At 54.1% G+C, this 21877-nt stretch overlaps 3 protein-coding genes across 9 annotated transcripts; all 3 read right to left on the bottom strand.

The window, feature by feature from the left end:
- Positions 1 to 31: 31 nt before the first annotated feature.
- On the bottom strand, positions 32 to 7438 carry LOC142882030 (interferon-induced protein 44-like). 6 transcript variants are annotated; one of them, XM_076016489.1, is made up of 7 exons: positions 6945 to 7419; positions 1875 to 1908; positions 1584 to 1779; positions 1143 to 1286; positions 897 to 1071; positions 660 to 760; positions 32 to 561 (listed from the first exon to the last, which is right to left on the bottom strand). In XM_076016489.1, exons 1-7 carry the CDS (start codon positions 6973 to 6975, stop codon positions 388 to 390), a joined length of 855 nt encoding a protein of 284 aa, XP_075872604.1. In that variant the 5' UTR covers positions 6976 to 7419; the 3' UTR covers positions 32 to 387. The 6 variants fall into 6 exon arrangements, with proteins under 6 accessions (XP_075872604.1, XP_075872603.1, XP_075872606.1 ...); XM_076016488.1 differs by lacking the exon at positions 6945 to 7419 and adding an exon at positions 2092 to 2231; XM_076016491.1 differs by lacking the exons at positions 660 to 760; positions 897 to 1071; positions 1143 to 1286; positions 1584 to 1779; positions 1875 to 1908 and adding exons at positions 5513 to 5597; positions 5726 to 5903; positions 5975 to 6118; positions 6469 to 6667; positions 6768 to 6801 and having other exon boundaries at positions 466 to 561; positions 6945 to 7430.
- Positions 7439 to 8415: 977 nt separating this feature from the next.
- On the bottom strand, positions 8416 to 10927 carry LOC142882020 (claudin-20-like). Its single transcript, XM_076016466.1, has one exon. The coding sequence runs from the start codon at positions 9534 to 9536 to the stop codon at positions 8556 to 8558; it is 981 nt and encodes a 326-aa protein (XP_075872581.1). The 5' UTR covers positions 9537 to 10927; the 3' UTR covers positions 8416 to 8555.
- A 562-nt stretch (positions 10928 to 11489) lies between these two features.
- On the bottom strand, positions 11490 to 20638 carry LOC142882019 (rho guanine nucleotide exchange factor TIAM2-like). Of its 2 annotated transcripts, none has more exons than XM_076016464.1 (20): positions 20183 to 20638; positions 19165 to 19738; positions 18549 to 18975; positions 18219 to 18448; positions 17635 to 17859; positions 17369 to 17554; positions 17144 to 17263; positions 16628 to 16693; positions 16419 to 16482; positions 16156 to 16220; positions 14553 to 14741; positions 14263 to 14331; positions 14060 to 14185; positions 13864 to 13972; positions 13597 to 13776; positions 12910 to 13137; positions 12757 to 12815; positions 12596 to 12680; positions 12414 to 12501; positions 11490 to 12291 (listed from the first exon to the last, which is right to left on the bottom strand). In XM_076016464.1, the coding sequence occupies exons 2-20, from the start codon at positions 19729 to 19731 to the stop codon at positions 11856 to 11858; spliced, it is 3519 nt and encodes a 1172-aa protein (XP_075872579.1). In that variant the 5' UTR covers positions 19732 to 19738; positions 20183 to 20638; the 3' UTR covers positions 11490 to 11855. The 2 variants fall into 2 exon arrangements, with proteins under 2 accessions (XP_075872579.1, XP_075872578.1); XM_076016463.1 differs by having other exon boundaries at positions 19165 to 19744.
- Positions 20639 to 21877: the final 1239 nt, after the last annotated feature.

Genomic DNA, 21877 nt, shown 5'->3' on the forward strand with positions numbered 1-21877 from the left:
CCCCCATACATACACACGCACCAGTAAAAGATTTACTGACCTGAAGCTTTTATTAAGTATGAACCAACAGTTTTGATACAACAAATTCTATGATTAATCCGTTTTTGAAACTCCGCCCCCTTGTGTTAATAAAAGTGGACCACTTGTCAGCAAGTTAACAACCAAAGCTGACAGTAGCTGGAACCAGTGGAGCTGTAAATGGACCTGGAGCTGCTGGAGCTTCCTCCACCTGCTGCCACCATCAAAGCGTGTGGGGATACACTGGAAAACAAGCTAAAGAAGCAAAAGTTGGATAATAATGATAATTGATGATCATGCAGTGGTGGTGGAGACTTGGATTGGATTTGACTCCTCCTGAAGACTGGAGATAATCAGAAAGGAAGCTGTTTAGGTGGACTGCTTCTGTCGCCTGTAGTAGTCTCCTCCAGCAGTGATGATGTTCCTCACAGCACTGAGGAGCAGGGAGTCCACCTTGTTGTCCAGGTCGATCTCCTCAATGTAGTTCTTGACTGGGAAGATGCAGTTCATAGGAATCCCCAGGTCAGCCTGGAACTGCTCCAACTGATCCAAACACACACAAGGTCTCAGTTATTTAGCGTCAACGGTCCCACTGTCCACTTCCTGTCTAACAGGAAGTCAGTGCTGGTTTTCAGCAGTACCTTCAGCTTCACTGACTGGAGTCTGTAGACATTCTCCAGGTCCTCCTGGATCTCAGGACAAAGTTCATCAATTTTGGTCAGCAGGACCACCTGTGGGATACCTGTGGAGGTCAAGAAGGGTCAAAGGTCACACCCAGCAGAAGGTTCTCCAGGAAAGTTCCTGCCATGCTGCTGCTGGGGCTACTCTTCATTCTGAAACTGACTATGAGGCTCCGCCCTCAACAGGAAGCGACTCACCACGACTACTGGCTACCCTCCTGATGCCCTTAATCTTGCCCAGAGTTTTTTCCTTGACTATGGTCGGTCCTTTATCGGCAGGAACGACACAAACCAGCACGTGCACTTTGTCACTGAAGGTGGGAGACTTGTTGTAGAACTCATTGTCCTCTGACAGCTCACTGTCAGGGTTGAACTGGAGGGCAGAAGACAGAGTTCAGCAGGTGGAACCACACAGGAGAGTCAGGAGGTCTGCAGCTGCTCTACCTCATAGCCGTCCTTCACACGTCCATCCAGCACCAGCCTGACGTCCTCCACCAGAACCCCTTCATCCTCCTCCAGACCCATCATGTCATAGAAGACCAAGGGACAGTGGGAGACTTCATCTTTCAGGACCTGGTAGCCTGCAAACTGCACAGAGGGAGAGAGAGAAGTTGAACTCTGACTCAGTGGTTCCTCTGGGCCAGTTAGTCTGCTGATCCAGACTGAGATGAAGGAGAACCAGGTTAGGCAGCTTCCTTTGTCTGGCCACTAGAGGGCGAACATTCCATTCTAACTGCGTCACAGGCAGCTGAGCAGCTGCTCTCTCACTCTGTCCTGGATCTGATCACCTGCGGCCAGGCAGGTTCACATTTTCTCCAGATGCAGGAGGAACTATCAGTAATGCTGAGATGTTGGAAGATTGATGATGATCAGAACTGTTTTTACCTTCTTGGTGAAACCTCTCCCCATGATGCTGTCCACCAGGGCCATGTTGAACATCCTGCCCAGAAGGATACTTTGGATGCTGTTGACAAAACTGGACTTTCCCACTCCAGCTGGTCCATAAAGAAGAATCCTGATCTTCTGGCCTTCAACTGGATTCTTGTAGTTCTTGACGTACTGCAGAGGTTCCTCTGAGTTCCTGCTCAGAAGAAAACAGGCACAGCAAAACCTCACTTTGCACTTTAACTCTAAACCCCCAGAGTTTAAGACAAAACCAGGTGTGCTGACACTCACGTCCAGTTTATTTTCCTCCATGGTTTGCTGAGCACTGAAGACACGTCCACATGTTAGAGACAAAGTTCACAAGAAAGCAGCTTCAGGACAACATGTCAACAATGTCGTCTTCCTTCCAGTTCAGTTATCACCACAGCACCGAGCTCCAGATATGAAAGCACATTCACACAAAACTGGTCATGAAAACCTCAATGGAAGATGTTCCCTGGAAACTTACAGGGATCAGGTTTAGACTTCTTTAGTCCCATGGTGAAGGTCAACCTGTGTAACGTCCAGTTGAATGTCAGGAGTGAAGTTGAAAATATCGCCGGACGAGGCAGACTGAGTTTCAAGTTTGAGATACTGCAGTCAAACACTGAAAGGAATTACTGTCATTTCCATGTTTATCATGTTTTGATCACTATTGTCCACCAGTCAGACCTGTTTCACACCCCGTTCATTCATTGGTCATCACAGACAAAAGAAACATATTCGCTAGTAACATAACAAAGAACAAAGTTCAGTTGTCAGTCGGGATGTGACGATTAACGGTAAAGAAATGAAGAAAAAAAAAAGTTCAACGTTTTGTTAAGACATTTCAAATTTGAATTATCATTAAAAACTGTGTTCGATTACAGCGGTTTGAAAACTTACTGCTCAATCCTCAGAAAAGCAGCAGCGGTCCCCCAGACACAGGCGCGCATGCACAGGATACAATCTATAAAATCTTTGGTTGTAAACTTGGCGGAAGGAACGGGGCGAGGTGTTTTCGGGCGTATTTAGGCTGTTACAAGGACGCTGAGGAGAAACTGGTCGTCAATGAAGTAAACTGAAGTTTCAAGTGTTGCAGAACATTACTCCTGTAAAATTAGAACACATTATTGGTGCGATTAGCAAGTCGCGTCTGCAGGTCTCTGCACACGGCACACACAGCAGCAAAATATTTTCTTGTGTTTCGGTGCGGTCGCTGATATCAATTTATTGCCAAAGTTATAAACCCCGTCGTAGCTCCGGATGCCGGTGTTATGTCGAACTCTGTTAACCTGTCGATATGTGTTCCCCTCACTTTAACCTGCACCCAATCGTATCCCTCACTCCAGCCAGTGGTCCTTAAAGTTGCTTTACCTGACTGCATGTTTACCTGAACTCCAAACAGAATACAGCGTTCCGTGTTTAAAAAATAAAAAAATAAATAAATTGCTTGCTCTTTTGTGTTTTCAAAATAAAATTTGGTTAAATTATGTCAGTGTGCATTTTTTTTTTTAAAGAATCTTTAGCACATTTCAACAATAAAGTAATAATGATAATTGTGATAATTTTGATAACAATAACTGTGATGTAAAATGTTGACATTGTTACATCTCTGGCTTGCTGTTCTTTATCCTGGCACCAACATCTTCATAAGAAAAACATACCCAGGGAGGGAGTAGTATAACAATGCAACAAACAGACCCCAGACCTGGGTCTGTCTCCCTGTAGCTTCAGCAACAGGAGGAGGAACTGTACGGGTCCAGTGCATTGTGGATTGGTGAGCCAAGGCGGGGGTCTTGGCAGCCTTTACCCCTGGTTGTGGAAACTTGCTTCTGCGACTTGTAACATCACGGCTGTTGGCAGGTAGGGAGCTGGAGCTGGAGGAAGATGCGTGGAGAGGCAGAGGGAAGGTGTGGGCTTCTTGACAGCTCCACGGCTCACTGTCTCCGGGTTGGGGTTCTCATGGGTGAACTAAATGGTTGCATCCCTGCACCTCTGGGTTAGGGACTGGATCCTGACTGCTGTTAGTGCATATGCACCTAACGGCAGTTCAAAGTACCATCCTATTTTGGAGTGCCTGGGACGGACGCTGGATGGTCCTCCGACTGAGGACTCCATAGTCCTGATCGGGGACTTAAACACCCACATGGGCAGCATGACCTGGAGGGTTAAGATTGGGAGGAACAGCCTGAACCCAAGCAGTGTTCAATTATTGGACTTCTGTGCACGACAAAGTTTGTCCATCGCTAAAACCACCCCCCAGCAGGAGCCAGTACACCAGTGAACTTGAACTGCAACTGCCAAGGTTCAAGGTCTCGACTTCTGACTTGGCTTGAGTTATGATCATCACATCAGACCTTGGGTCGTATGTGCTGTATACTCAGGTGAAGAGAGTTGCAACGTCGTTAAGCTCTACAAAGGATATGGTCCAGCGGTGGAAGGAACACTTGGAGCGCTTCCTCAATCCTCGTGGTCTGATCAGAAAAGAGACCTTGGGTGCCAGGTTGAAAAGCATCTAATATCCAGGGCAGAGATGGTTGAGACAATTGAACATCTCCACAGAAGTGGAGACTCGGGATGGATAAACTGGAGGAAGAGCTGAGGATTTGAAACCGCTTTATTTTGTTTTAGCTGCAACTTGAAGCTCTGAAGGGACTTTTTTTTTAAAGAAGCTTGTCAGTCTATCAAATTGTGCATAGTTTTAAAGACATGATAATGAAGCTGTGAGCGCCAAACAGAAGATAGGAGGAGAGATAGTTAAACCACCAAAAATGGGACGAGCTTTGATGATCATCCTGCATTGGTGAAGATATAAAGGTGGAGAAAGACTTGGACGCCATCAGAAAATGATTTTCCTCTGAAAGAAATAACGAAAGGTAACGAGGGAGGCTGCTGGAGAAGCAGCAGTTTGCTCTTTAGACTAAAAGTCATTTAGGCCGACTGCTGTTCAACTTGCAGTGGTCTCCTCCAGCATTGATGATGTTCCTCAGAGCGCTGAGGACCAGCGAGTCCATCTGCTTGTCCATGTCGATCTCCTGGTGGTAGTTCTTCACCGGGAAGATGCAGTTCAAGGGAATCCCCACGTTGGCACTGAATTGTTCCATCTGATCCAAACACAGAGTCCAAGTTCAGAGTTGCTTGTACTAATAGCACTTCTCCACGAGTGCCTCCTCGGCTTGAGTCGACTCGGTACAGGTGTGCTTCCATTGCAATTGGATGCCATCTCAAATTGTCATAGCAAAGTGGGCCGAAACTCCCTAGGTATTTGTTATACCCTCCGTGTCCTACCATGGTTTCATTTTCTATTTTGTCAACAGTATTAACCAAAGTCTTCTGAGTCCTACTAACGTGTATTGTCAAAAGTCATCGTCAATAATTTGTACCTTGTTCTCAACCACTTATCCAAAGTCCGAGTAACGGGGCCACTGTCCAGAGAAGCCAAGACCACCCTGTCCTCAGCCACTTCCATTGGCTTTTCCGGGGTACCAAAAGGTGTTCCCAGGACAAACCAGTAGACATAGTCTCTCCAATATGTCCGGGGTCCCGGGGCCTCCATCTGGCTGCCACTCCAGTGTTGTAAAGATGTGTCAACTAGGATACCCAACAACATTCAGAGCCTTGAGGTAACCAGGATGAATTTCTTCCACTCCCTGGCTCTATGAGTCTGTGGATACAGACAGCGCAACAAATGTCAAAGGACTTTTGACCCGCCCTAATATGGTGACTCCACCCACACTGAAGTGGTACCCGTGGTACCCAGTTGCAATGGAAACACACCCCTAATAAGTCAAGCTGAGTCATGTGGGTACCGATGGAAAAGATCCATTACTGTAAACTGTCTCATTGTCCACTTATTCTCTAACAGGAAGTCAGTTGCTGTTTTCAGCAGTACCTTTTGCTTCATTGACTTCAGTCTGTAGACATTCCTCAGGTCCTCCTGGTTGTCTGGGCAAAGTCTGTCAATTCTGGTCAGGACAACCATCTGTGGGATACCTGCGGAGGTCAAGAGGGGTTAAAGGTCACACCCAGCAGAAGGTTCTCCAGGAACCTGCCATGCTGCTGCTAGAGCAACTCTTCATTCTGAAACTATTAGGCTCCGCCCTCAACAGGAAGTGACTCACCACGACTACTGGCTTCCTTCCTGATGTCCTGAATCTTGAGCAGAGTTTCTTGCTTTGCTATTTCTGGTCCTCTGTCGGCAGGAACGACACAAACCAGCACATTCACTTTGTCACTGGCGGTGGGAGACTTGTTGTAGAACTGTCTGTTGTCCTCTGACAGCTCACTGTCAGGGTTGAACTGGAGGACAGAAGACAGAGTTCAGCAGGTGGAACCACACAGGAGAGTCAGGAGGTCTGCAGCTGCTCTACCTCATAGCCGTCCTTCACACGTCCATCCAGCACCAGCCTGACGTCCTCCACCAGAACCCCTTCTGACCCCTCCAGACCCATTATGTCATAGAAGACCAAGGGACAGTCGGAGTCCTGGTCCTTCCGGAGCTGATAGCCTGCAAACTGTGCAAAAATGTTAACTACAGATTAGTTATCAAAACAAGCCTACAATTGTTTTTTCTGAAATACAAAGAAACAGAAATACATCCCCTCGACCCCAAGTGATACTGTGGCAATGCCCCTGTGCTCCAGACTGAGACAGAAAACTAGTTTAGGCAGCTTCCTTGGTCTGGCCACTAGAGGGCGAACACTCCATTCTAACTGCGTCACAGGCAGCTGAGCAGCTGCTCTCTCACTCTGTCCTGGATCTGATCACCTGCGGCCAGGCAGGTTCACATTTTCTCCAGATGCAGGAGGAACTATCGGTAATGTTGAGATGTTGGAAGATTGATGATGATCAGAACTGTTTTTACCTTCTTGGTGAAACTTATCCCCGTCATGTCGCTGTCCACCAGGGCCTGGTAGTACATCCTGCCCAGAAGGACACTTTGGATGCTGTTGACAAAACTGGACTTTCCAGCTCCAACTGGTCCATAAAGAAGAACCCTGATCTTCTGGCCTTCAACTGGAGACTTGTAGTTCTTGACGTACTGCAGAGGTTCCTTTGTGTTCCTGCTCAGAAGAAAAAACAACATCTCAGTTTGCATTTTAACTCTAAACCTCCCACAGCTCCTTAAAAAACACCAACCATCAACCGTGTGCAGACACTCACGTCCAGTTTATTTCCCTCCACGGTTTGCTGAGGACTGAAGACACGTCCACATGTTAGAGACAAAGTTCACAAGAAAGCAGCTTCAGAAGAACAGCAGCGGTTGAGTTGCAAAACCCTGAAGAGAGAAACCTCGAACTGGAGCGGAAGTCTTCGCTCTCGGCAAACTTGCAAACTTACGTGGCTCAGGTTTAGTCTTGTTCCCTCCCATGGTGAAGGTCCAGCTGGCCAAAGTCCAGTTTGTCTTCAGGAGCTGCGCTGAAAGCCTCTCCACAGAAGTTTAAGACTTGAGCCTCATCGCGGTCGCTCACTTCCTTCCTGTCAGCGGGGGGGGGGGGGGGGTCTAGCTTTCACTTTCATGCTTGCAACTGAGCTGCTGCGACCAAGCAATTTAGCCTGTGGATCATTCAGGTCCCTGTGAGTCTGAGTCGGTGTTCATCACGTCCTGACCACAGCGGCCTGTCCACCAGTCGAGCCTCCTGGATTCCCTCTGTGTTCATCAGTCACTGACAGAACCACCTGGGAACAACACTGCTGGACCCTTCCTGCTTCAACTGGAAAGAAAGTGGAGTGTTTTTGGGAAAACTGTCCCTGAAGGCCCCTCAAGATCCATGAAGCTCCCAGAAGATCCCTTCATGTCCCTGAAGGCCCCTGATTGGCTGCAGCTGATGCTGTTTCCAGTATGTTTGTAGTATGTGTGTGTGTGTGTGTGTGTGTGTGTGTGTGTGTGTGTCTGCCTCAGCGTTCTTTCCCTGCCGTCTCTCCTCCGGCATCGGCAGCTTTGATTGACAGCCGGCTGCCGGTCAGCCGGAGGGGGCGTGGCCACGGGCACCAGAGCGTGGCAGAGGATGATGGGAAAGCTGAGAGCATCATTAACTCCGTGTTCACTGCGGTCTACCCCCCCCCCCCCCAACCCAGACACACACACACACACACACACACACACCCTCCCCCGCTGCTGCTGCTGTCTCGGTGGTGTTGTCGTCGTTATGTTGATGCAGACACACAACCAGAGCAACGACAGACTCACACTGGCGTCTCGCTGCCCTTTAATCTCGACACAGATTTACAACAATTTGAAATGACAGAAGTCTTCTTTTGTCTGTTGGACTGATGTTACTCAAATAATAATAATAATAATGATAACAATAATAATAAAAATAACAATAATAAAAATAACAATAATAATAATAATGATAATAATAATAATAATAATAATAATAATAATAATAATCAGTTTTCTAACAATTCGCTTTTCATTGCAGCAAATAATCAAACTAAACCAGAATTCCACAGAAAAATGTTGCAAATCAGCAAATATTCAAATCCAGCAGCTGGCCCAGAAGGAATCAGAAGGAAAAGAAAAGAATTCAACGGCCGAGTAGGAGGAAAAGTGAGACGAGTGAATCGCTGAAGAGTTTCACTCTCGCTCGATTCCAAATCTCCTTTGGTGCAACGACATTCGATGTCGAATCTTTGGTCGACGATGACGAAGAGTTTTGAAAACCTCCACAATCAGATTCTTTTTCTGTCGGCATGGTTTTGATGCAGATTGTTTTTGATTCTTTTCTGCAGAGGAAGTCAGCAGAGGAAGTCAGCAGAGGAAGTCAGCGTGCAGCGAGACTCCCTGAAGATCTCCTGCTCAGGTCCTGCTCAGGTCCTGCTGTTCTGGCAGATCTCCTGCTTTCAACAGTGTCTCATTGTCCTCATGTTTCCCTGGGGCCCCAGCTCGGAGCTCCGCGCACAGACCACAGGGCCTCAGCTCGGAGCTGCTCCCACAGGCCCTCAGGATCAGACGTACTCCTGCAGAACGTAGCTGCCCTTGAGGTCTTTGGACCGGTGTTTGGAGGGAGACGCGTGGTCCTGGTCCCGGTCACAGCTACAGTCCTGGGCCCGGTCCCGATTCTGGACCCGGTCACAGACACAGTCCCGTTTCTGATCTCGATCCCGATCCCGATCCCGCACCCGGGCACAGTCACAGTCACAGTCCTTGTCCCTGTCCCGATCTCGATCCTGATCCCGGTCCCGACCTCGTTCACAGACACAGTCCTGATCCGTCTGCAACCGGACCGACTTGTTCCGTCGGTGTTTGGGCCGCTCCATCTGCAGCTCCTGTCCTGGTCCCTGGTGCTGGTAGGCGGGGACGGCATCCTGGCGGCCCGGGAAGCACCCGCCACCGCCGCCGCCCGGCAGCTCGGACCTGGGGCCCCCGCCGGGACAGGACATGCAGAAGATGACTCCCCCAGCCAGGAGGAAGCCGGCGGAGACGAAGGTGACGCACAGCGCCCCCCCCGGCTGGTACTTGCTGCTGGCCGGCAGGTCCGAGGCCAGGAAGGCGCCGACCACCTCGCTGGCGAACCAGGACGCCGGCGCCAGGCACAGCAGGCCGGCCAGGACGAAGCAGCCGCCCGCCGCCACCGCCGTGTGGCCCTTGGCCCGCCGCCCGCCCCCCCAGCGGGTGCACTTGAGGCCCAGGGCGGCCAGGCACAGGCCCAGCGCCGCCACCAGGCAGGACAGCACCATGGCGGCCCGGGTGGCCTGCAGGTGGGCCGGCAGCGACAGCGCCGAGGTCTTGGCGGCACAGCTGAAGACCCCCGAGCTGAACCACACGCAGTCCAGCCACAGGCCCTGCATCTGCTGCACCGGGCTCATGGAGCCCGACCAGGACTCGGCGCTGACGGCCCAGTTGGGCAGCAGCGTGGCCACGGCGCCGCCCAGCGCCCCCAGCAGGGCCAGGGCGAAGGCCAGGACCTGCAGGGCGGTGGAGAGCATGGTGGGCGAGCGAGAGGAGAAGAGAGAGAGTCCGCACTGAGCGCGCTCAGTGATGGCAGGTAAAACTGCAGCTGACGCGTCCTGGTCCTTGACACTCGGTGACGCCGCGTTGACAGCGGCGGCGGCGGTGATGGCGTCCACCACCCAGCCCCCCCCCCACAGGAAGTGCTGCGGCGGGGAGCTCGGCTGGACTGCTGGTGCAGAGGTGACGTTCTCTGGTTCCTCACCTGAAGGTCAGGACCACTGCAGCACCTGCAGCTGCTGCTGCTGCTGCTGCTGCTGCAGGTGCAGGTGCCGCAGCTCCAGTCGTGTCAGTAGTGACAGCAGGAGCCGCAGCCGCAGCTGCAGCAGCCGCAGCTGCAGCAGCAGCAGCAGCAGCAGCAGCAGCTCCTCCTCCAGCTCCTGCAGCAGTTTCAGGTTTTCCGTCCTCCGATTTTTTTTCCGCCTCTTGTCCGATGAAGCGGTCAGAGTTTCTTTTCTCCTATTGGCTGTTTAGCTCCGCCTCTCCGTTGAGTCAAATCTGGCCAATCGCGGCTAATTTCCCAAAACATTCACGCCGGCTCGCCGCTCGCCGCCGCCGACCCGTCCCGTCCTGTGGCGGCTGCTCCGGGCGATAACAATCCTCATCTGCCGCATCCGTGAATCAAGGTGCCGCTGACGGCGGCGACTGGCCACTGGCAGGCGGAGATAAGTGTCCAGGCTCCGCCCACCTCGCCGTGACGGGACCCAGAGTAGACCTGTCATTACCATAATCCTCCCATAGGCTCTTATCAGCCGCACACACACACACACACACACACACACACACACACACACACTAACATCTCGTGAGCCTGAGAACCTCCTGAACCATCAACACACCTCCAGCCGGCCGTCGGCCAATAGGACGAGAGCAGAGAGCAGCATTCCCACCACACATGCACACACACAACACTGCAGCCCGCCACTGGGGCAGGTCCGGACAAGACACACACACACACACACACACACGTTTGTTGTGTCAACTGTTGTGAAATTATTTTTCTGCTGCTTTTGTGTAGTTTTGTGTAGTTTGTGTATTTTTTTTTTGCATCCATTTTTCTTCTCTTGTGATTTGAAACGACTTTTGGGACTCATCAGCGTCACTCGTCAGGACGTCCTTGAACGCACCACTAGTTTTCCCATTAGAAGCTGCCCACCGTATGATGACTTCCATTATCACGCTGGAAGCTGCTGCTGCTCTGTGATGGATGTTTCCCCGCCGTCGGCTCGGGGGGATTTTTTTTTTTTTTTTTTTGGTTTTGTTTTTCACAAAACAGAGGGAAAATTATCCCGAAATGTTTGTTTCTGTTTTGTTTTTTTTTAATCCCCAGGCTCAGAGGTTCTGACTGCAGGCTGCTGCCAGCTGAAACCTGCAGCAACGCCCCCTTCCATTCTCTTGGGAATTTCTGTGGGGTTTTGTATCTTTTTTTTTGGATGAATTTCTGAAGTTGAGTTAAATTCTTGTCGGAATTTTCCATCCAAATGAAATGTTAGGAATTGTCGTCATCTAAGCGTGTCTGTCGTCATGGGGCCGGACCTCTGGAGAATTCATCAGGGGGAAATTAATCAAAGTGCTTTTCTTCTCATTGTGAAGGGTTAAACGACAGCTGCCCCCCCCCCGGCCCCTCCCTCTCCCCCTCCCCCAGCCAATCAGCTGCGCACACAGAAAGAACACCAATACAAATGGTCCTTTATCTCCCTCCACAGACGCGTGCGCGCGCACACACACACACACACACACACACACACACACACACACACACACACACACACACACACACACAACTGAACTCACCGGCTGACGAGGTGACGATGCGTTCGCTGTCCTTCCCGTCGCTGACTGATTGTGGCTGTCGATGCTTTTTGACGGCTGACAGTCAACAGCGGGCTAACGACCAGGGGACCAGAGGGACTCAGAGCGGAAACGCTGCGTTTTTCACTAAGACTCCTTTAATTAGAGGGAGGCGGCGTCACATCAGAGGATAAATCAGCACAATTGAAAAAAATAGAAATAAAAAGCACAAACGACCCGGGAGCCGATCGGCCAATCAGATCAGAGACAAGAGAAGGGAACCAGGAAGTGCCCGACGTTTACAATCGCTGGGAGAATGATCGCTAACAAAGTCACAACCGGAGGAAAGAGGAAAAAAAGCTTCTTTTTTTTTTTTTTTTTTACACAAAAAAATTAAATAAAAAATATCTAAATAAATAAAAAAATAAAAATAAAATAAAATCAGGAAATAAAGTCTGTGAAACACCACAACAGGAAGTTCCCGCCTCGCGTCACTTCCTCTGCGGCTAGCGCACCAGTGTGTTAGCCCGCGGTGGCGCGGGGCGCCCCCTGCTGGTGGTGCTGCTGTGGTAGAAACAGTCCTCGCTGACGATGGACGCCAGGCTGTGCACGCTGAAGTCTCTGTCCAGCAGGTGGGCGGGGCTCCACCCCCGGCCCCCCTCCCCTTCCTCCCCCGCCGGCCCCGCCCCCTCCTCCTCTGTGAAGCGCAGCCTCTGCAGCTGCGCCTCCAGCTGGCCAGTCAGAGAGCAGAGGCGTGTCCTGGGTGGCGAGGGGGCGTGGCCGGGCAGCAGAGGCTCCGAGCAGGTCAGGCGGCGCCCAAGCCCCTCCCCCTCCTCCTCCCGCCGCCTCCGCCTCCTCCTCCAGGTGGCGCTGTCCTTCCTCAGGGAGTCGCTGCGGAGGCAGCAGAGGGCTCGCAGCACCGCCGCCTTCGACTCGGAGCAGCTGGAGGACACAGAGGTCAGAGGTCAGAGGAGGTGGAGGAGGCGAGTGGAGGTGAAGGTACATGGAGTTTGGTGGGGTCATTGTGTGTGTGTGTGTGTGTGTGTGGGGGGGGGGGTGTCTACCTGCTGCGCAGTGAGAAGATGGTCTGAGGTCGACCCTCAGCCTCCGAGCGGCAGTGGAGCAGCTCCCACACACACGGGTCCTCGGAGCCTGGACACACACACACACACACACACACACACACGGGGTCACGGCCTGCAGCACGGCGCCCCCTGCTGGCTGTCTGCTGTGCCTGGTCACCCACCTGTGCTGGCTCGCACCTGCAGGTCTGCACCTGGGATCAACCAGCGGAACCTGAAGGGGTCCTGATCAGCTGAGCGAGAGCCCGACTGCAGACAGAAAACAGCGGGTTAACTGGGCGACCAGTGGGCACAACACAACACAACACAACAGCAGCAGACTCACCGTCCACTTCCTCATCCTGCTGCTGTCCTGCAGAACCAGAACCACAGCTTGCTTGAACACTGGGGGGCGACACATCAACCTCAGCAGGTTTACACACCACTGCTTGCATGTGTGTGTGTGTGTGTGTGTGTGTGTGTGTGTGTGTGTGCCCACCAAACAGGGTGAGCTCTGGCGCCCTCCTCAGGCGGCCCAGGCAGGGCAGGGGGTTGGTCCACAGGGCCGAGGTCTGGACCAGGAACTGGCCCATGGAGATGTGGGCCGGCCGGCCCCAGGTTCCACTCTGCTCGGCCGCCAGCTGCTCAAACACCGAGCCGTAGTCCTCGTAGATCTTCTGCATCTCGTTGATGTGGCTGGCCACCTTCTCCATGGCCCGCAGCGCCTCTGTGTGGACAGCAGGAGGAACTGCAGGTCAGCACAGCATGGAGGAGGGTGGAGGTGATGGAGGTGATGGAGATGATAGAGGGGGTGGAGGTGATGGAGGTGATGGAGATGATGGAGGGGGTGGAGGAGAGTAGAGGTGATGGAGGGGGTGGAGGAGAGTAGAGGTGATGGAGATGATGGAGATGATGGAGGGGGTGGAGGTGATGGAGGTGATGGAGATGATGGAGGGGGTGGAGGAGAGTGGAGGTGATGGAGGGGGTGGAGGAGAGTGGAGGTGATGGAGATGATGGAGGAAGGTGGAGGTGATGGATGAGGGTGGAGGTGATGGAGGTGATGGATGAGGGTGGAGGTGATGGAGGAAGGTGGAGGTGATGGAGATGATGGAAGAAGGTGGAGGTGATGGAGATGATGGAGGAAGGTGGAGGTGGGTGGAGGTGATGGAGATGCATGGTGTGTCACCTGTCAGCTGGGTGTGTTCAGGGCTCCGAGGCTGCGTCAGACACACCAGCTCCCTCAGCAGCAGCGGGTACCTCAAGACCCTCTGGACGGGTTTGATCAGGTAGGACTCCAGCGACGACGAGTGCTGATTGGTCGGGTTCCTGGCCACCAGGAAGTGCTTGAAGGCCGCGTCCGTCTTTGCTGGAAGAGCGGCAGGACATTTTCTGTCAGTTTTTCTCTGAACACCCAGCAGAGGGCGAGCAGGGGTCAGAGGTCAGGGGTCGTCACCTCTCTCCAGGACCTTCTGCACCTTGATGTGGTTGACGCAGAAGCCGCTGTAGTGCTTGAAGTGGTCGGCGTAGTCCAGGAAGGAGCCTCCCAGAGAGCAGAGCAGCGCCTGGCAGCAGGGAGAGAGACGGGTTAGCCTGGTGGTGGGCGGAGTCAGCGGCGTGGGCGGAGCCAAAGGTGTGTGGCCTGCAGACACCTGCAGCTGTCCAGGTGTCTCCAGGCTGCCCAGGTCGGGGCAGGAGGCCACCCGCTCCTCCAGCGTCCGGAGGAAGACCTTCTGGAAGTCCAGCATCTCGGGCAGGCTGCCGAACAGCGCCTCCACCTGGTGGCGGAGAGAGACACGGTCAGACAGACGCCTGCGGGTGGCGCTGTGGCGGGACGGTGGGCGGTGGGCGTCACCTCCTCCGAGCTGAGGATGTTCTCCTGCTGCAGTGGCACCAGGTAGACGTCCAGCAGACGCACCAGGTCCTGCAGAGGGAAGCAGTTCCATCAGTCAACCAGCAGGGGGCAGCAGTTACTGCTGCTGCTGCTCTTCCAACAGTGGAAACTCATGCAGAAATCTGAACTGAGGGTGGCAGTAGAGGACCAGGCAGCAGATCTTCTCCTCCATCCAGCAGCGGAGAAGACCTGCTGCTGTCGGCCAATCACAGCGCAGCAGCAGCAGCAGCAGCAGCAGCAGCTCCACCCACCTGGACGTAGCTCTGCTCCGTCTCCACCAGCTCCTGGATGACTTTACGCAGCCGCTGGCACGTGGTCAGGTGGGCGGGGCTGGGCGGGGGAAGCCCCGCCTCCTTGACGTACGGGTTCCTGGGCAGGTCGGCCGCTGCCGCTCGGCCTTCTGGGAAAGTTTGGTAGAGCGGGAAGACCTGGGCCACGGGCTGAGGAAGCAACGAGGAAGAGAAGGGTTGGTTTTTAGGAGGTCGCAGCTCCCCCCCCCCCCCCCCCCCACACACACACACACACGCGCCTGTTTACCAGCAGGGCGGCGCCATCTTCAGGCCGCCGGCAGCTCAGACAGCAGCTGACCTCCTTCAGCTCCTCCTCTCCGCCACCAGGAGGCCCCTCCCCTGCCTGCTGCTCCTCCTCCTCCAGTGGGAGCACCCAGCACAGCGCCCCCATGCTGACAGAGCGTGAAGAGCGCTGGGCAGGGGTCAGAGGTCGTCTCTGAGGGCTGCCCCTGCCGCCACAGGAGGAGGAGGAGGAGGAGGAAGAGCAGGAGGTGGGGGAGGTCCAGGACCAGGAGGAGGAGGCAGAGGAGGAGGTCCAGGACCAGGAGGAGGAGGTCCAGGACCAGGAGGAGGTCAGGAACATGGAGCTCCCGACGACATTTCACCCACCACACACACAAACACACACACACACACGCAGTGCTGAGGCTCAAAGCCTGGATTAGCAGCCTGATCGCCGGTCATGTGACCCACAAGGTGTCAGAGCTGCAGGGGGCCCAGAGGATTGTAGGAAAGCGAGTTTGTGTGCACAGCCAAACCAGTCAGTTTACAGTCAGACAGACAATATGAAACCCAGCAAACACCTGAACACACAACACAACCACAACACAACCACACACTTCTGTTCAAGCCCCACCGGCACTTTGATATGAAGAATCATTTAAATTTCAAATCATTTTGATTAAGTCTATTTTTTGTTTTGATTTTGAAAAAAATCTTCTATATGTATATATATATATATGTATATATATATATATACATATATATATTAGCAGATATATTATATACAGTATGATTTGTTGCGTCGGTCACATTATATTTCAAAACGGTTAAAAACGTGTTCATTTAATTTCAATTCTTAACCTGTCTGCTGCTTCCGCCTAGTGGACAGAGACGGTATTGCAGGTGGGCCAACAAGTCAACAATTTGGAAAATATTACAATTTATTTTTACAAGCAATTATATATATATATAAATATATATATATATTTTTTAAATATGTGTATATGTACATATAATTCATTTATATTTATTTAAATAAATATATTTATGTGTGTGTTTTAATTGTGTGAACGTCATGAGTTTAAAAAGTGTCCCTCAGTTATCAGGAAGTGCAGTTGTTAGCCTGTTAGCATGTTAGCCTGGACCACATGATGTTGAATCAATGAAATTCAGCATCAGCGTTTCAGTGTTTACTTCATGTGTGTGAAACTTTTGTTCTGCGCATGACAGTTTCATCTTCACGAGAACCACGATCTCTGTCCATCCATCAATCAATCAATCAATCAATCAATCAATCAATCCATCCATCTGATTCTCTATCGCTCTTTACAGCGACTCTCACCTGTTGCTTCCGCACGTCGATGGAACGTTTGGCGGCGCCGGAACTTTCCAGATAGGGGGAGGAGCCTGAGGAGAGAGCGAGAGAGAGAGAGAGAGAGAGAGAGAGAGAGAGAGAGCAAGCGACGTCAGCATCTGCTCCACTTCCTGTCCTGTCGTCCCCTGCAGGTGATCTACGGAACTGACTCGGTCTTCTACAGCGGGAGCTCCCCCTGCGGGCTGATGAGAGACTGCAGCCAAACAACAGGTGGGGGCGCCGTTTCTCACCAAAGTCTCCGGTGGCGTCCGGCCGAGACACTTGAAGCGAGAAGATGTGGAAAAGAGGCGGCTGCTGCTCAGAAGAAGAAGAAGGAGAAGAAGAAGGAGAAGAAGAAGAAGAAGAAGAAGAAGAAGAAGAAATAAGAAATACAGATCAAGGTAATAATACGTATGCGTACGTACGACTGGCAATAAGTCAGGCAGGTCAGTCAACACACCTGCACATCAGCAGGAGGACCAGCAGGGGGCGCCTCCTCCCTGTCACTGGACACACTGTGGAGGTCCTGTCAAGGGGAGAGCAGCAGTCAGAGGAGGAGGAGGAGGAGCTGGAGGAGCGCAGGTCACATGATGAGGATAAGGATGGGAGGCGGAGGGGGAGGGGGGAGGAGTCTGGCAGGGGGGAGGGGCTGCAGCTTCTTTTTTGTCTATTCACACAGGAATCAAGGCAGAAGCACAAAGGAATTCTGGGAGAATAAAGGAGCAGCCCTGCCGCTGGCTCCTCCACACACACACACACACACACACACACACACACACACACACACACACAGCCCAGAGCCAAGGGGCCCCCTGCTGGTGGTCAGCAGAGAGAGGCGCAGCTTCTCTTGTCTTCTTCTTCTGTGGTTCTCTATTACCACCTGAGTGGGGCGGGGCCTAGCAGCTCTAACTCTGACTTCCTGTGAGGTCACCTGCGACAGGGCGTGTCTCTGGGCAGAGTGGGCGTGGCCTCTCACCTGAGACGTGGCACACCTGCTCCGTCTGTCCAGCGTCCTCAGCGACGACGGCAGGCTCCTCCCCCTCAGACCACCCAGAGGCCTCGGCGGCGGAGGCCCCGCCTCCTCCCGACTGCACACCTGAGGACAGGAGACGGGTGAGGAGGAGGCGGAGGAGGAGGAGGAAGAGGAGGAGGAGGAGGAGGAGGAGGAGGAGGAGGAGGAGGAGGAAGAGGAGCGTCTCACCAGGGCGTGGAAGGAGGAGACGGAGAAGACCCCCAGACGTCCCAGCATGCTCTTGGAGGGCCGGCTGGCGGCGGCCAGCAGGCTCTTGGGGTTGGGGAGCTCGCCGCCCTGCAGGCTGGACTGGTAACAGCGCAGCTGGAAGAGCTGCAGGTGGAGCTGCTCCAGGTTCTGCTCCCACTGCTGGATCTGGACAGCAGGGAGGTCACAGGAGGTCACGGCACCGGGCCAGCAGGGGGCGCCCCTCCCTCCGTCACCTCCCCACCCACCTGGCTCTGCACCGCCCTCCGGCTGCCGGGCTCCCTGATGACGGACAGCTGCAGCTCGGCCATCTTCCTCATGCGGCCGTCGGCGTCGATCCGCTGCAGCAGCGAGCGGCTGCGGCGCCGCAGCAGGCGCAGCGTGTCGGCCGCACCCTGGCGCCTGGCCAGCAGGGCGGCGCTGGCCGAGTGCAGAGCCGTCACCCAGTTCTCCAGGTCGCTCTGGTTGGTGGCCTGGAAGGGGGCGGGACCACGCATGTATTATTATCAGAACTGGGTACCAGACTGGCTGCAAAGAGATTATCTCCCCCCCCCTGTGGCCACTGGTGGAACTGCAGCTGAAAAGCATTGTTTCCCTATCAGACTGCAATACAAAACTGACCTTTGACCTCAAATGCGGTCCATAAAAAACTGATGTGTAGCATCACACGTGTGTCATAGAGGCATGATGGGAAGTGTAAATAATATAATAATATAAATATAAAATACTATAATGTAAAATGATACAACTGCATTGAAATGAATGGGCCGCTGTGTTGGACCCCAGGGGGCGTTCTACTGGCTGTGTGTCAAACAGGAAGTGGGCGGGGCACCTGGAACAGGTAGACGTCGCCGTGGGCGTTGCTGAGGCAGAAGACGTGCTCCCTGCGCGGGTGCTCGGGGACGGCCTGGACGATCCCGCCGTCGGCCAGCAGGGTAAAGCATGGAGTCGACTCCTCCTCCTCCTCCTCCTCCCCCTGCTCCTCCTCCGCCTCCTGCTCCTGCTGCTGCTCGCCGCTCGCCGTCCCCCTACTGGACATCTGGTAGAACAGCAGCGTGCAACCTGAGGCGACACGGCCGGCTCTTACTCTGACTGTTTGGTGGGAGTGGGGGGCAGGTGGGCGGAGCCTGATGGGGTTGGGTGGGGTCGGGGGGGGGCGTACCTCTCAGCGTGACCCAGAAGCTCCTCCACCTGCGGCGGCTCACCAGCTGCAGCTTCCTGTCGGGGCTCAGCGTCAGCAGCGGCTTGAAGGAGAGTCGACCGGCCCGCCGCACCAGGAGGTCCTGCTGCTCTCTGCCTCCTCCCACCTCCTGCTCCTCCTCCTCCTCCTCTGTGTCTGTCTCCTCCTCGTCCTCTTCCTCGTCCTCTGGCTCCTCCTCTGGCTCTGGTCTGCCCGTCTGCAGCTCCTGCATGAAGCTGGCGTAGACGTTCAGCCGCTGGAGGTCGGTGCTGGGGTGGAGGCTCCTGGTGGAGCCACAGAGGCCTGCCGGAACCTGGACCTGGGCTTGGTCCTGGTTCAGGGTGTGGAGAGGGTTGGAGGTCCACAGAGCGCCGCAGTCGGCGAGCTCCAAGTCGCTGCCGTACGGCGCCTGAGGAGGAAAACTGCTCTGTGACCTCGAGTCATCGTGCAATTCATTCTCTGGCCACCAGAGGGAGCCATCTATCACTATAAATACACTGGGAAGAAATGTATTTGCTCCAATAAGCAGAAACGAGATTCCAAAATCAAAAATTCTGTGACTTCCTGCCGCGTCCACTGGGTGGCGCCGCTGCCTCACCTGGACCCGCCTCTTCTTCCTGCTCAGACTTCCTGTCCAGTCGCCCAGCTGCCTGATGCGGCTCTTCAGGAAGTCCTTCCGGCCACTGCCACAAGGGGTGCCGCTGGTGGTGAGTGTGTGGGCGGGGTGGAGGCTTGACCACGCCCCCTCCGCTGGCTCCGCCCCCTCTGCCCGCAGGATTAGCGAGTCGCCCAGGCCGCTGTCCTCTGTGCGGGCGGAGGAGGAGCAGGAGGCGTGGCCTGCGGCGCCCCTTGCTGGTGGGGAGGAGGTGTGAGTGGAGAAGTGGGCGGAGCAATCATCGGTGTCGAGGAAGACATCGTCGTCGCCGCCGCCCCACGGCGGGTCGCACCAGTATGACTCCACCCCCTGGCTGCAGGCACCGCCCTCCTCCTGGTGGCCCCGCCCCCCGAGGCTCTCAAAGCCACAGGAGGGGGCGTGGTGGCGGCGGTGGGCGTGGCTCCGCCCCCTGCTCCTCCACCAGCTGCGGGCTGACGCTGGCTCCGCCCCCCTGCTCCTCCTGGGGGCGGAGCCCGCGGTGGGTGTGAAGCTGCTGTCGCCGTTGCCCATCCTTCACCTGAAACTGGGCGGAGCAAGATGACATCATCAGTGTGGGGCTGTGGGGCGGGGGGTCACATCGTGCACAGGCACGGCTGCTTTTCTCCACGACCCACAATGCACTTGGGCCTGGCCGACTGGGGGGCGTGTCTGAAAGGGACCAAGCAATGAAAACTGCAAGTGACAGATCCGCCCCGTCTGATTGGCCCGGCCAACCAGGAGGGGGCGGGGCCTGAAGAACAGTCTGCGTTCCTCAATCCCCGCCCCCTCCTAAGTGGTCAGCCAATCAAAAGTAGGCAGAACACATGCAGGTCTGTGGTTGGTGGAAACAGGAAGTGACATCATCCTCCCTCCCTCCCTCCTCCATTCACCATTTATCTTGGAACCGGAAGTGAAGCGCAGCTACTTCCTGTGGGAGTTTCCCAGAGTTGTTGTTGTTGGTCAGAAGTGGGCGGAGTCTTACCGTGTGGTGGCTGCTGCAGCTGCTGCAGCTCCGTGTCTCTCCGTGGTCTCGCTGCTGTGGACTGGAGCTGCTCTCTCTCCAACAGCTGCTTCCTCCCTCGCTCTCTCCCTGCCTCTCAGTGTCGCTCGCCCATCTCTGGTCTGGGAAACACAGAGGGGAGGGGCTTCCGCACACAGACTTTCTTTGTAAACCCCTCCCTCCCTCCTCCTCCTCCTCCTCCTGTTGCTAATTCTCCTCTGGTTCTCCACCTGGTCCTCCTCCTGATCCTCTTCCTGGTCCTCCTCCTGATCCTCCTTCTTGTTCTCCTCCTGCTCCTCCTGCTGCTAATTCTGCTCTGGTTCTCCACCTAGTCCTACTCCTAGTCCTCCTCCTAGTCCTCTTCCTGGTCCTCCTCCTGCTCCCCCTGCTGCTCCACCTCCACTGGTACTCCTCCCGGTTCTCCTCTGCTTCTTAGTTCTCCTCCGAGTCCTCCTCCTTGTCCCTTTACTGGTTCTCCTACTGGACCTCCTGCCCCTCCTCCTGGACCTCCTGGTCCTAGTAACGTCTGTCCAGTTCAGTTTTGGATCATCAGCTTTCAGTGTTGTGTGTCTGTGCTCTGAGATCATCACTGGCAGGAAGCTCTGAGCTTCTCTCAGACACAGAGTCACGCTGACGACGCGTCGCTTCCAAGAAGTCTTTTTAGATTCTCAACATTCAAAAACTTTTATTTTTTCAACTTAAAACTGACTCATGAAACCTGTAGAACATCAGCGTGAAGCTGAGGAGCCTCCACGGCCCGGTGACCCCAGCTACCCCCCCTCAACACACACACACACACACACACACACACACACACACACCCTGAATGAAGAAAATAATCCAACTTCCTCCTTTGTCTGCTGCTCTCATGGACCATCTGCCGACTCGTGGACGGCCGCCACCCGGGCCCCTCCCACTCCACATCAACAAAGACCCCCCCCCCCCCACCTCAACAAACACACACACACTTGACCCCCCCCCTCCCCCAGAGCCCAGGGCGCGAGGCCGACGGCATATTGAAGGAATTCACGGTGAATGAATGTGGAGAAGAATGGGAGGCCAGTGGAGCGATGCCACCTGTTCCCCACCAGAAGATCCACTGCAGATCCACTGCAGATCCACTGAAGATCCACAGATTAGACTTCATCATCTCAGAGGGACGAGCAGCAAAAGTTTCTCATTTCACAAGTTTTCAACAAGAGGAAGAAGAAGAAGGCTCAGAATCTTCTCTCCTCTCCTCAGAGCTTCACCATCTCCCACCTGCTAACAGCTAACCACTGCTAGGCTACTGCTGCTAATGCTAATTAATGAGGGGTAAAAGATGAACTAAACCAAAACAAAGATCAGGATTCTCCTGCTGCTCCTCCCGTTGCTCCTCCTGCTGCTCCTCCCGCTGCTGCTCCTGGCTGTAACCAAGCCCTGTCTTTTTCTGGAGGCCCAGGGAGGAAACAGGAAGTGCAGGTCGGCAGGAAATGACAGGGAGCTTTGACAAACAGGAAGCTCTGCCTGATACGGCGATGATGATTCCACAGTTGGTCCAGAAGTCACTTCATGGTGGAACTTCAGGAGTCTTCAGGACTTTGTTGACGTTGACGGTCAGAGGGGGAGGGAGGTGCTGCTGCCCCCCCGCCCCTTCCCAACCCTCCCCCTCACTCTCCTTGAAAAAACACAGACGGC

Source organism: Nelusetta ayraudi, unplaced genomic scaffold (genome assembly GCF_046127955.1).
Source record: "Nelusetta ayraudi isolate G7.1 ecotype Tasmania unplaced genomic scaffold, CSIRO-AGI_Nayr_v1 ptg000229l, whole genome shotgun sequence".
Lineage (NCBI taxonomy): Eukaryota > Metazoa > Chordata > Actinopteri > Tetraodontiformes > Monacanthidae > Nelusetta > Nelusetta ayraudi.

What these genes read in the sequence shown, in the direction of transcription:
- LOC142882030 (XM_076016487.1), bottom strand. Translation starts at nt 6,975, where the DNA reads ATGGGAGGGAACAAGACTAAACCTGAGCCAC. An exon ending in GTGTGAAGGACGGCTATGAG is followed by an intron (nt 5,904 to 5,974) that starts GTAGAGCAGCTG and finishes TCTGTCCTCCAG; the next exon opens with TTCAACCCTGACAGTGAGCT. An exon ending in TGAAGTCAATGAAGCAAAAG is followed by an intron (nt 4,709 to 5,496) that starts GTACTGCTGAAA and finishes TGTTTGGATCAG; the next exon opens with ATGGAACAATTCAGTGCCAA.
- LOC142882020 (XM_076016466.1), bottom strand. Translation starts at nt 9,536, where the DNA reads ATGCTCTCCACCGCCCTGCAGGTCCTGGCCTTCGCCCTGGCCCTGCTG.
- LOC142882019 (XM_076016464.1), bottom strand. Translation starts at nt 19,731, where the DNA reads ATGGGCAACGGCGACAGCAGCTTCACACCCACCGCGGGCTCCGCCCCC. An exon ending in GCGACGTCTACCTGTTCCAG is followed by an intron (nt 17,860 to 18,218) that starts GTGCCCCGCCCA and finishes GCCCCCTTCCAG; the next exon opens with GCCACCAACCAGAGCGACCT. An exon ending in GCAGGTGTGCCACGTCTCAG is followed by an intron (nt 16,694 to 17,143) that starts GTGAGAGGCCAC and finishes TCCCCTTGACAG; the next exon opens with GACCTCCACAGTGTGTCCAG.